Source organism: Stylophora pistillata, chromosome 5 (assembly GCF_964205215.1).
Source record: "Stylophora pistillata chromosome 5, jaStyPist1.2, whole genome shotgun sequence".
Classification (NCBI taxonomy): Eukaryota; Metazoa; Cnidaria; class Anthozoa; order Scleractinia; family Pocilloporidae; genus Stylophora; species Stylophora pistillata.
This window is the reverse complement of record NC_142523.1, coordinates 13,837,924-13,850,423: the sequence shown is the minus strand read 5'-3', so window position 1 is coordinate 13,850,423 and position 12,500 is coordinate 13,837,924. Positions and strand designations below refer to the sequence as shown.

General features: G+C 36.8%; 2 protein-coding genes across 2 annotated transcripts in view; both read right to left on the bottom strand.

The window, feature by feature from the left end:
• The window catches only part of LOC148730391 (uncharacterized), a 5,623-nt gene extending 3,757 nt beyond the window's left edge, over positions 1-1,866 (bottom strand). The window contains exons 1-4 of the mRNA XM_088762127.1: positions 1,729-1,866; positions 1,287-1,388; positions 503-753; positions 234-348 (exon numbers count right to left, since the gene is read on the bottom strand). Coding sequence (XP_088618253.1) covers positions 234-348; positions 503-753; positions 1,287-1,388; positions 1,729-1,855 — 595 coding nt within the window. The 5' untranslated portion in view covers positions 1,856-1,866. The remainder of the gene's footprint in view (positions 1-233; positions 349-502; positions 754-1,286; positions 1,389-1,728) is intronic.
• Positions 1,867-5,771: 3,905 nt separating this feature from the next.
• LOC148730390 (uncharacterized) lies at positions 5,772-9,171 on the bottom strand. Its single transcript, XM_088762330.1, has 5 exons — positions 9,034-9,171; positions 8,597-8,698; positions 7,807-8,057; positions 7,542-7,656; positions 5,772-6,357 (listed from the first exon to the last, which is right to left on the bottom strand). Exons 1-5 carry the CDS (start codon positions 9,158-9,160, stop codon positions 5,897-5,899), a joined length of 1,056 nt encoding a protein of 351 aa, XP_088618456.1. The 5' UTR covers positions 9,161-9,171; the 3' UTR covers positions 5,772-5,896.
• Positions 9,172-12,500: the final 3,329 nt, after the last annotated feature.

The window sequence follows — 12,500 nt, the reverse complement described above, 5'->3', positions numbered from 1 at the left end:
TGTGTATTCATCAACATTTACACAAAATTTGAGAATAAAACAATCATAGGTTAAGAACCCTCCTTTATGAGATATTTCGTCCAAATCTATAAAAGTGGCCTTAAAAATTTTTCTTCTTTCATGTTCGCTCCTTTGCCTGCTTGCTCTCTCTCCTTCTACCCATCTTTTAAGTCAAAATAATTTTACCTGTTATCTGAGCTCATCATTTTATCGTGAGAAATTTTCTTTATCACCTGTCTCGCACTGAACTCCTTGATATCCAGCAGGACATAGGCAGCGGTACCCATGGTCACCAAATCCCGCTTGACATGTGGCGTGATTAGCACACGGATTGCTCTCACAAGGATTCTGAAAAGGTAAGAATAAAATGGACCAATGTATAGAACAAATCAATAAAAAAAATAATCAATTAATAAATGATTGATGGAATAGATAAATAACACTTTATCAGAGTTTTCTTATTAATTCTTAAATTTAAAACTGAATGATGTGAGGTACTTACAAAAATCTCTGTGTATAAAAATCCGTTTTTGTCTTCGAAGGAATCGGAGACTTGTAGGTGAGTCATGCTATTAAGCTCGCATGTGAATGTCCCACCTCCCCGCGGACCGTAGTTGTAAGACAAGCAGTGTGGTTCAAAATAGCATCTCAACTCACAGATATTCTTGTCTTGCACTTGGTCTGTCCTAATAACGTAATTTTTTAAGATCTTGTTTTTTGTTCCTTCTTTGAATTCAATCACTCGACAATCATCTGAGGGAGGAAGAAGGAATAAAGAAGGCAATGAAAAATATAATCTGCAGGCTATGTCCTTCGTTCTTCAAAGCAGAACAGATGGCAAGCTTTTCCATATTTATAGGCAATTGAGTCATTCAGTCAATTCGCCTTCAACGTGAAAGCCTTTTCTAGTCAGTCATTTACCTTTTCACAAAAGTTTATTTCTTCGGACCTTTTTTCCTTTACGAGAAATAGTCGAAGCTAATGCTCTATCACTCACGATAGGTGGGGGCTGATATCAAACAATTACAGTGTAGAAGATAAATAATTTAGTCTGGGGAAAGTCATACTAAAAATGCTAAATAGGTAAATGCCGTCGAAATATTACGATCCTGAATCGGGTGTGGTACCCAAGGCAACCAACAATTATTCCTTTCTTCTTCTGTTTTTAACATTGCGTTTCTGTGGTAGATAAACTCTGGGAGGTGATTTCTCATCGCACACGGCATAACCGGATGGAGGGCTGACTTTGATATACCCTTAACAACGTAAATTCTTAGGAGCCATACCTCCCATGCTATTTGCTCCACGCTGGTTATTTAGAGAAACACAATCCGGACTGGTAAAGAGAGCGAAGAGTATGAAACATTCCATTTCCTGCAGCATTTTTCCTGTTTAAAACAATGAAAAATATTAAGGAAATTTTACTGAATCTTGGGAAGTAAGGCGAATTTCTTCACACGCCGTGGTTTACTGTTTCGTTAAAAAAAAACTTATCTTATGAAAAATATATCTGGCTACCTTCGTCGTCCCATTTTTCAATCTTCAGCAGCCTGGCCAAATTTTATTTTAGTTATCTTGAATGACATTTGTGCGTCACTAACCGGGAATAAATGGATGTATTTTTCCACTTGCGCTTGTTTGATTGTTTTCTTGCCTAATGCACACTACGAACTGAACATCTCAATTTAAATTCACCCTCCATAAAACCGTTAACAGAACTATCCTTACCTTTCAAGAGGTAATTCACTTTAAAATATTTGGGGTGTTCTTTGTTGTGCGGTTGTTCGATTTTGTTATCACTCGTATATTTGCTAACCGAATTGGACTGTACTCTCCCACCATTACCATAACTCATCTGTTGACGCACATCAGCTATGGTTAAACAGCGAGCGAGTAATTAAAAAACAAAGGAGGACTCACGTACGAAGAGAGAAAAAAAATCTCCCTGGCAACAAATGTACCTAAATTCCTTTCCTGTGGCTTGTATATTGTTGCTTGACAGTTTGAGTCGCTGCTTGATGGTAAACTTAGGGAACAGAACTTAGCGTTTTATTATTATTATTATTATAATTGCGAAAGAGTGAATACGGCAGGTGAGTGTCAATTTAGAACAAGGCTGTGAAACTTTGCCAACGTAGAGTACTTTGGTCTTCCGCTGCGAGTTCGAATTTCCCTCACGACTTATAAGAATAATAAAAAGAAGAAAATTAGAAAAAAAGCCTTTCTCACCTTCTCAGAGGAAATATATTCTCTGGTGAAAGGTACACCTTCGAAGGGATGTATCATTTCATTCATTCTTTTTTTTTTTTTCAACGTTCAACAGCTATCATTATTAAGCAAACATGAAGTTATTAGAAAAGTATTATCTCTTGCTTAATACAAACATCACTTCAACAAGCTTCCATAAGCAAGTGAAGAGAAGAGAAAGAATTTGATTGAATAAGAAATATTTCATTCTTTGAGTTGATCATAATTCAGACGTTTAAGTCTTGCATAATTATTTGCTGTTGATTTTGAAGGAAGCGAAATTGTGCAAAATATGGAGTTTGTAGATAGAGCATGACATCATATTTATGTGATGCAAGAAGACTTTTAACATAATTACTCTTGCCTTTCTTTATCGAATATTTTGCACAGGATTCGATGTTGGTTTAGCATGATTTTGGGTTTCATAGATATGAAGGAAACGCGAGAATTGTTCCCTACATTATGAAGTAAAACTAACGTCAATTATACAAAGTAATTATTTTTTAATTAAAGCAAATCTGCTTGATGATACTTTCTATATTTTTTGGTTGATATATGTTGTTTGTTCTAAGAACTGACTCTTAAGACTGCCTTCTTTTTATTCTCTCTCTCACTTTCTTGCAATATTAAAAAGGATTCGCGTACAGTGTGAGAGGACTTCTAATTTAAGCCTATTGATTCATTCTTTGTACTCATTTCAATTTGACTAAAAACCGAACTCTGAAAGTTCAGTCAAGGCAGCTGAAGATTAACTCGACTCTCTGCCTTCAGTTTTCGATATCTTTAGAGGAAGTAACGGTGTATCCAATAGACAAAACTTAATCAATCATCCTTTTCTAATCGATAAATGATATTTCGCTAACGCGACTCGGTGAAACCATGGTGGAAAGTAAGCCTAAACGCAAAGCTAGTCGTCATCAGCTGTAACTGAGGTACGCACTAGCCAAAAAGGTGTCAAATAAGAGGAACTTTACAACCATTTTCAGAAAGGTGTGGTGCTGATTCTTCCTCTAAAATTTCTACGCATAAAGATAGCTTTTCACGGGTCACGGATAATAATTATATCATTTGTATAAAACTACGTTCAGTCTGATTCGGGCATAAATACTTCACGTAAGAAACAAATGATGACATACTGTACGAGAGCGAATGAAAATCCTTCGCCGTGTTCCATTCTTATAGATTCCAGGATAAGTTTGTGCTAAGACTAGATTAAAAAAAAACTAAAATTGAGATATTTGAAATAATGCTGAGTTGAAAACCATTGCTTTGTAATGAGCAGAAGGCGATGGGTTTGGCGAGAGTTAACTGGACGACAAGCCATTTATATATGGTCACTAGAAATTCATGCTGTAAAAATTATTTGAAACGTGCTTCCAAATAGTTCTGTTATTTTTTTTATATATGTCATATAACAATACAAAACAAGTTTATTGTGTCGTACGCCTAACTCTTTAGTTGTAACATTACATAATGGCATGACACACCAGCTAATTTACAAGTATTCCGCATAGATTAAAATTATATTTAAAAGTAGGTACTATAACACATGACTAAAGATTTTAGAATTTTGAAAAGCATAAGTCAGGATCATAAATACAATGCATATGAGGCAAATTTGAATTTAATCGGCACGTGTATTGCTCAAACGAATTTATTCATCGAAGATAATCAATTCTCATCGCAAACAATGGAATCATAATTCTGAGTTCATGAGAGACCGGTAAAAGTACGTCTTTTTCCAGTCCTGCTAGAATTCCCAGAATAGCGGTCATGTGAAAACAAGATATCTAATCCTGCTGTAACACCTAGATAATCTTTCAATCGTGAGATTAATTAATTTCTAATCTATAAGATCTAATAAGGCTATCAAGCACTGAAGAAAAAACTAGAATAGAAACGTGTGGTCGGCTCTTTGTTTTGTTGGGGTTTTTTACATGGGGAAGAAAGTTTCTTAATTCTAGTAAAACTACGTTCAGTTACAGCACACTCTCTACACAGATGATTCAAGCCAACAAGTGTATTCTGATGTTAGGTCATTAAAATTCATCAAATAGATCGACATTATTATCTGTTCATTGAAGGATAATGTCAGAAAAAAAAATGGAGTATCTACCCAATATTGACTCTGGTAATTTCTATTACATATCGAATTATTATATAATTATTTACAAAGGTTAACTCACGTTATGCATATTGGTAATATAACTACATAGAAATCTTTAAATCTCCTTATTGGCAATTAAATGCATGCTGTTCTACTGAACTGAACGTTATTAGACTACTAGAATTTACCGAACAGGCTAGAAAAATGCTAAATTATACTTTCTGGTTCGGTGAACAACGTAACTTAGCCTATGGAGGACGGCATTACGACAAACAAAAACGTCTGGCTCCTTGGTCTACTTAGGATTTATAATTGCCTGATATATGAAACATTTTATACTTCTAGAATTCCATTTAAATCATCCATCACCTTCGATTGCTTTGTTCCTGAGCACTGACTGGTATATTTCCATTGTGTTGGAGTCATCGTTTCTCGTGATTTTATTGGTTGATTCTGTGAAAGTGATCTGGCATTTTAATGATTTCATGCATAATATTTAGCTTATAAATAATCTTTCAGGTCACTCACTTAGCTGAAGTAAATAAAATATTTTAGTATATACTAAAATAATGTATAGCGTTGAAGGCGCGCTCTGATTGGCTAGTCAAACTCCGAATATCCTTTGCTATTTGCCTCCGAACAACTCGGGAAAAAATGGCGTCCCGGTTTGCATCCGTGACAAGCGAAAACATCACTCAAATTAACGACGGTGGTGTATATTACCTCACTGTTTTAGTATATACTAAAACAACTATTCACCTCAGTGTCGGTGGTTAGTGGTGGATATTTACCTCGCCGCTTTGCGCCTCCGTAAATAGCCACCACTAACCACCGAGACTGAGGTAAATAGTTGTTAATCAGACGCCTACTGACAGTCTGTTCGTCCCCTACTAAGGCTTCCCAGTGAGATGATGTGTGATGTTATTGTCTGAGCCGATGGTGACCAAGTTTTGAAAACTTTTCGGTATATTCTCAACAAAGTCACTTTTTGACACCGTTTCAAGCATGCTCAGGAGAACTTAAAAGACTATTATATTCAACATTTTGGTATATGCGCGTATCTTTGTTTGAATTGACCATTTACTACAAATAATAGTGAGAGATATACTATATTGAATGTTTACCACAGCATTTAAGAAATAAAAGCACTACAATTTAATGATCTGTATATCGTACTTCTCTCTTCAATCTAATCATGCTTTATAAATGGACCAGTAAGATACGAGATATTTTTGTGAGTCAATGTTAAAGGGTTGTACTACGCGGTCGATCGCCCTCAGGTCTCTGCCAAAGCTAGTTATCTAACTAAAATAGGAAATCCGTAGACACCAGAAATATTATGGTATAATTAATAACTTTGAGATTTCAAATACTTTTCGACAAACCATAAAAGACCCTTAAGCGATGTAGTTTCAAGTTTAGTTATCTCACGTCTAATTTACTTAGTGTCTTTCTTACACCCAGGTGATATATGAGGAACATTTATAATGTCCATCTCGTTTTTCGGAGTTTGATAAATCTAGATTTAATCTCAGAATAAAATCAATTTGAAGGGTACAAAGCATGAACGTCTGTGCATGTCTTGCCAGCATTATTCTCCTCGCTAATATCAGCCAAGTCTTGTCCATACCATACTTGGAACTGCTGTCCGACCGATACGACCAGTGGGGTGGGGAGCAGGTTGAACACAAGCGTGGGAGAGTTGACATCAGTATCGCTGAGTTGGTAAAGATACTCTTTGTTGCTTTTCACGAACTCAGCAAGTGGAAGAACACTTTTGTTGCTGTAAGTTATCACCGTCATTAAGTTATCGTTACCGTAATGTGGAAATGAGCATCCCCACTTTGTTGGATTAAAGTTTCCGTAGTAGCATGTCACGGAGCCATTTATGTGTACAAGTTTAAATGTGAAGATTTTACCAGCTTCCCGGATTTCAAAGGATCCGTAGTCGTCATGTTTTGTCCCAAAACAGACAGGACTGATGTTAATCTTTTTCCAGTTGTCTGGTAAGAAAATTGATAGGTTATAAAAATTGTGTTAGGTGGTAAGATCCAAAAAAAGTCCTCTTAAAATTGAAAAACTTTCCTATAACAATTAAAACAGAACGTTCCATTTTCTCCGGAAGGGACTTTTTGACAAATATCAATGGGCGTGAAAGGTGTCATAATTGCATTTCTTTTGACCAGATGAACGCCTCTTTCACTATAACGAGAAAGGGAATCGAAGGCATGACTAAGGAAGGAAAGGTGAGGTAAGGTAAACTATGACCTGAGGGTACGAACGTTACCTAAATAAGTTCTAGTATTTACGTATGATGCACGATCCTCGCAGTAGATAGCGCTATTTAAGCAATAACGAAAATCAGACCTGAAAAAAAATCAGGCCTGTACGGGACTCGAACCACTGACCTCTGCGATACTAGTGCAGCGCTCTACCAATTGAGTTAACAAGCCAACTGGGAGTAGGCCGTTAAGTTGATTTGTAATAAACCCGTGAAAGGGATAAATCAGATACAATGAAATATATGAAGTTCATATTATTTGAACTGCGGTATTATATACCTCTCTTTACGTCACAAGGCAAGTTATCACCATTGCATTCGTCGATATCTGGAAGAGAGCAAAACGAGCTTTACGTGCATGTTTGATGAAAAGCATTTAACTCCTTATCAATAACAGAGTTTTTTCATCGACGTTTTTTTAACAATCTCTGGCAGCTGACCAGATAATACATGTACGGATCTTTTTTTTTCGATATGTAAGACCACTGTCAAAACCATTGTTGCTGGTCTACATGTTTGTGCCTGTTTTTCTTTCGTCGTTACGGTCTCTTTCATTGTTTAAAATTCTCACCTTGGCAAGTTTCTCCATCGCCGTTAAATCCAGGTTTACATGAGCACTGACTCCCAAATTATTGACACATCTGTGCTCTACGGAACAATTGTATTTTCCCGATGTGCATTCATCAACACTTACACAAAATTTAAGAAGAAAGCAATCATAGGTTAAGAACCCTCCTTGATGAGATATTTCGTCCAAATCTATAAAAGTGGCCTTATCAATTTTTCTTCTTTCATGTTCGCTCCTTTGCCTGCTTGCTCTCTCTCCTTCTACCCATCTTTTAAGTCAAAATAATTTTGCCTGTTATCTGAGCTCATCATTTTATCGTGAGAAATTTTCTTTATCACCTGTCTCGCACTGAACTCCTTGATATCCAGCAGGACATAGGCAGCGGTACCCATGGTCACCAAATCCCGCTTGACATGTGGCGTGATTAGCACACGGATTGCTCTCACAAGGATTCTGAAAAGGTAAGAATGAAATGGACCAATGTATAGAACAAATCACTAAAAAATAATCAATTAATGAATGAAGGAAGGAATAAATAAATAAAATTTTTTATCAGAGTTTTCTTATTCTTATATTTAAAACTGAATGATGTCAGGTACTTACAAAAATCTCTGTGTATAAAAATCCGTTTTTGTCTTCGAAGGAATCGAGGACTTGTAAGTGTGTCATGTTATTCAGCTCGCATGTGAATGTCCCACCTCCCCGCGGACCGTAGTTGTAAGACACGCAGTGTGGTTCAAGATAGCATCTCAACTCACAGATATCCTTGTCTTGCACTTGGTCTGTCCTAATAACGTAATTTTTTAAGATCTTGTTTTTTGTTCCTTCTTTGAATTCAATCACGCGACAATCATCTGAGGGAGGAAGAAGGAATAAAGAAGCCAATGAAAAATATAATCCGCAGGCTATGTCCTTCGTTCTTCAAAGGCAGAACGGGTGGCAAGCTTTTCCATATTTATAGGAGGCAACTGAGTCATTCAGTCAATTCGCCTTCAACGTGAAAGCTTTTTCTAGTCAGTCATTTACCTTTTCACAAAAGTTTATTTCTTCGGACCTTTTTTCCTTTACGAGAAATAGTCGAAGCTAATGCTCTATCTCTCACGATAGGTGAGGGCTGATATCAAACAATTACAGTGTAGAAGATAAATAATTTAGTCTAGGGGAAAGTCATACTAAAAAATGCTAAATAGGTAAATGCCGTCGAAATATTATGATCCTTAATCGGGTGTGGTACCGAAGGCAACCAACAATTATTCCTTTCTGCTTCTGTTTTTAACATTCCGTTTCTGTGGTAGATAGACTCTGGGAGGTGATTTCTCATCGCACACGGCATAACCGGATGGAGGGCTGACTTTGACATACCCTTAACAACGTAAACTCTTAGGAGCCATACCTCCCATGCTATTTGCTCCACGCTGGTTATTTAGAGAAACACAATCCGGACTGGTAAAGAGAGCGAAGAGTATGAAACATTCCATTTCCTGCAGCATTTTTCCTGTTTAAAACAATGAAAAATATTAAGGCAATTTTACAGAATCTTGGGAAAGTAAGGCGAATTTCTTCGCACGCCGTGGTGTACTGTTTCGTTAAAAAAAAACTTAGCTTATGAAAAATATATCGAGCTATCTTCGCCGTCCCATTTTTCAATCTTCAGCAGCCTTGCCTAATTTTATTTTAGTTGTCTTAATCACATTTGTGTGTCACTAACCGGGAATAAATGTATTTTTCCCCTTTCGCTTGTTTGATTGTTTTCTTGCCTAATGTACACTATGAACTGAACATCTCAATTTAAATTCCCCCTCCATAAAACCGTTAACAGAACATCCTTACCTTTCCAGAGGTAATTCACTTTAAAATATTTGGGGTGTTCTTTGTTGTGCGGTTGTCCGATTTTGTTGTCACTTGTATATTTGCAGACCGAATTGGACTGTACTCTCCCACCATTAGCATAACTCATCGGTTGACGCACATCAGCTATGGTTAAACAGCGAGCGAGTAATTAAAAAAACAAAGGAGGACCCACGTACGAAGGGAGAAAAAAATTTCCCTGGCAACAAATATACCTAAATTCTTTTCCTGAGGCTTGTATATTGTTGCTTGACAGTTTGAGCCGCTGCTTGATGGTAAACTTAGGTAACAGAACTTAGCCTTTTATTATTATTATTATTATTATTATTATTATTATTATTATTGTAATTGCGAATGAGTGAATACGACAGGTGAGTGTCAATTTAGAACAAGGCTGTGAAACTTTGCCAACGTAAATTACTTTGGTCTTCCGCTGCGAGTTCGAATTTCCCTCATGACTTATAAGAATAATGAAAAAAAAAAAAATTGTAAAAAAAAAAACCTTTCTCACCTTCTCAGAGGAAATATATTTTGTTCTCTTTTGAAAGGTACACCTTTGGAAGGGATGTATCATTTCATTCATTCTTTTTTTTTCAACGTTCAACAGCTATCATTATTAAGCAAACATGAAGTTATTAGAAAAGTATTATCTCGGAGATTCAAACTTGAGTGAATGAATCGAGCATTCCTTGTACTCGAGCTTGACTTTCATTTTTATTTTGTCGCTTAAAATTGAAAATGACAATTTTACACGAAATCTTCTCGGCAGACGTTAATTGGCAGAATACGTTAATTGGCAGAATACAATCTGAAGCAACCACGACGGGGTTCTGTCCTCGTGTACCGGTTCACAAGGGAATTACCATTGTTCTTTCTTTGTTTAGGAGTTATCGGTTAGCTATTGTGTATTGTTTGGTCTTTTGTATTGGCTCTTGTGAACCGGTACACCAGGACAGAACCCACGACGGCGACGACAACAAGGACGTGACAAAAATTTCATTTCATTTATTTCCTTATCAAAGTGTTCTTTATTTTTGCCGTCCTGACTACTTAAGGTCCCTAATGTGATTATCTTATGAGGCGGTAATGGAAAAAATACTGAAAATGAATAAAACGTTGTACGGGATCGTAGACTAGGATAATGGATATCAAACCCTCAATCTTTTTTTCTTATAAGCTGTCAAACGTTTGCAAAAGTTACCACAAAAGCGGTGAAATCATGAAAGCAAATGAATTTCAGCAATAAACGTGTTCTTTGCGAATGACCATTGACGCCATGATATAATTTACCATTTGTGAACTCGAAACCACGCAAACAATTTTGGTGTACGCTTCCATCGGTAGCTGGACTTTTGCAGATGACCATTTATGAGTAAAATTTTTTTACTTTTTAAGAGAGAATAAGTCATTTTTCTCCTCTTGATACAGGAGATGATTCCTTTACAAATGATTGCGCTTGAGGTTTATGTCACTTTCTCTTGATACGAAAATTCGAGCTTCTTGCCGTAACATAAATAGTCAGGACATATCCCAACAATTTGAATCTATTAGTTGGAAATATGAAAGTGACTGTTAGGTGAGAGCAAAACAATTTGGACTTAAGAAATCTAATGAACATCTGTTCAATGTTTGTGTAATTATAATTAACTTTGTTGTTCTTCCACTGTCAATTCGACCTCCACTTATAACTAATAAGAATATAATACAATAAAGAAAAAAAGAAAAGCTTTACCTTTCAAAGAAAATATATTTTCTTCACCTTCAAAAGCGATGCAATGTTTTGTTGTTCATAAACGTAACAGGAAGTTAGAAACTAAGAATATAAGTAAAAAGATAAAATGCAGAAATCCAGTATCATCTTGCAGACTCCCACCGGGTTGACTCAATGCAAACATTCCTTGCCACTCGAGCTTGACTTTTTTTAATTTTTTTTAAGCAGACGTCGATGGGCAGAATACAGCTGGACTTTCCTGATGACCTTAATAAATTAAAAGTGTCTCAGGGAATGAATATATTTTTTCCTCTCGAGAAAGGGGACACATTCAGAGAAGAATTATGCTATTTACCTAATCTTCGGATTACCACGAATTCATGAATAAATAACTGAAAGCTTGCTTCCAGCAATTCGCTTTTTTTAAGTTTTGTTTCGAAATACTGCACAGAGTAATCTCTGAAGATGCAGAATTCAAATCCTAGACGGGGAAGTCATATTTAGAGGTTAAGAGGCTGTCCTCCTAAGGACGGACAAGGCAAATTTCGGACCTTCACCAATTTCCATGATTTTTTTCTTCTGTGAAGGTCGATACTTATATCCCATGAACAGATATCACGTTTATTTTGAACCAGTCTGATTTTTTTACGAGATATTCTTAAAGGTGACCTCAAAAGCACCCAATCCCCCCCGACCTCCATAATTTAGCTACAAAAGTCGAACGCTGGTAAAGCCGTATTCTTATTTTATGCATCTAAGATCGACCTTTTACCATTACGTTAACGGTCAAATGATTGCACTATATATAGTTTTCACCGAGTTACAAATTTTTCAAAATACTTTGCCTCCAGCATTGAAGTTTGTGAATGGCGAGGTACATGCGGTTGAAAGCTATTTTCTCCTATATGGAACCTTATCTAGAGTCTAATCTATTTCGGCGTGTAAGCACTTACACATAATAAGTAAATTATGGAATAAGACTTTTGGGCACTCTATATGACGCGCCATATAGAGCTTTGCGAATTTCGCAAATTAGCCATTTTGATCGAAACCAAAGAGAACCACAGGCCGCCCAAGCTCTCTTTGAGAACCACGCAAGGAACACAATTTGCATATCGATTTACAAGGATTTGTATGGCATTTTCTACAAGATATCTATAGAGATAGTTAAAAGTGAAAATATTACATAAAAATGGCTTACCTTATTCCATACGTGTGTTGTTTTCTCCTGGTGTCGTTATTTTACCGATTTCACTTTATTTAAGCGGGTTTTTTTTAATCCTGCTTCTCTGCCACGTAAAGAGAAGACAAGACCGAACACTTCTGTCCGACTCGCGGGGGTACTAGACCTGAGGGGACCCCGGGTTTTACAAGAAGTTTTGTTGACAAGTTGAAGTCTAGTACCCCGCGAGTCTTGGTTGCCAACATGACGAGGTTACCAAGCCGATTTCAACGGTCGTTGTGTCGTGTTTAAAATGACGTGGATGTCTACCATGTTTTAGCGTTTCACTGAGGACACGAAGAGCCGCCTGGCGTCGATCGCAGGGCTGAGATTGAGTGGCTAGAGAATCGAAATGAAAGGTCAACCTTTGCCCTTGAATTCTGTGGTAGATTTGTGGCCGTGGGTACATTTTAGCTTGGGACTTTTTACTTCGTTCGGCAGGCTGTCCGGACAGAAGTGTTCGGCCTTGTCTTCTCTTTATGTGGTAGAGAACTAGGATTAAAAAAAAACCCGCTT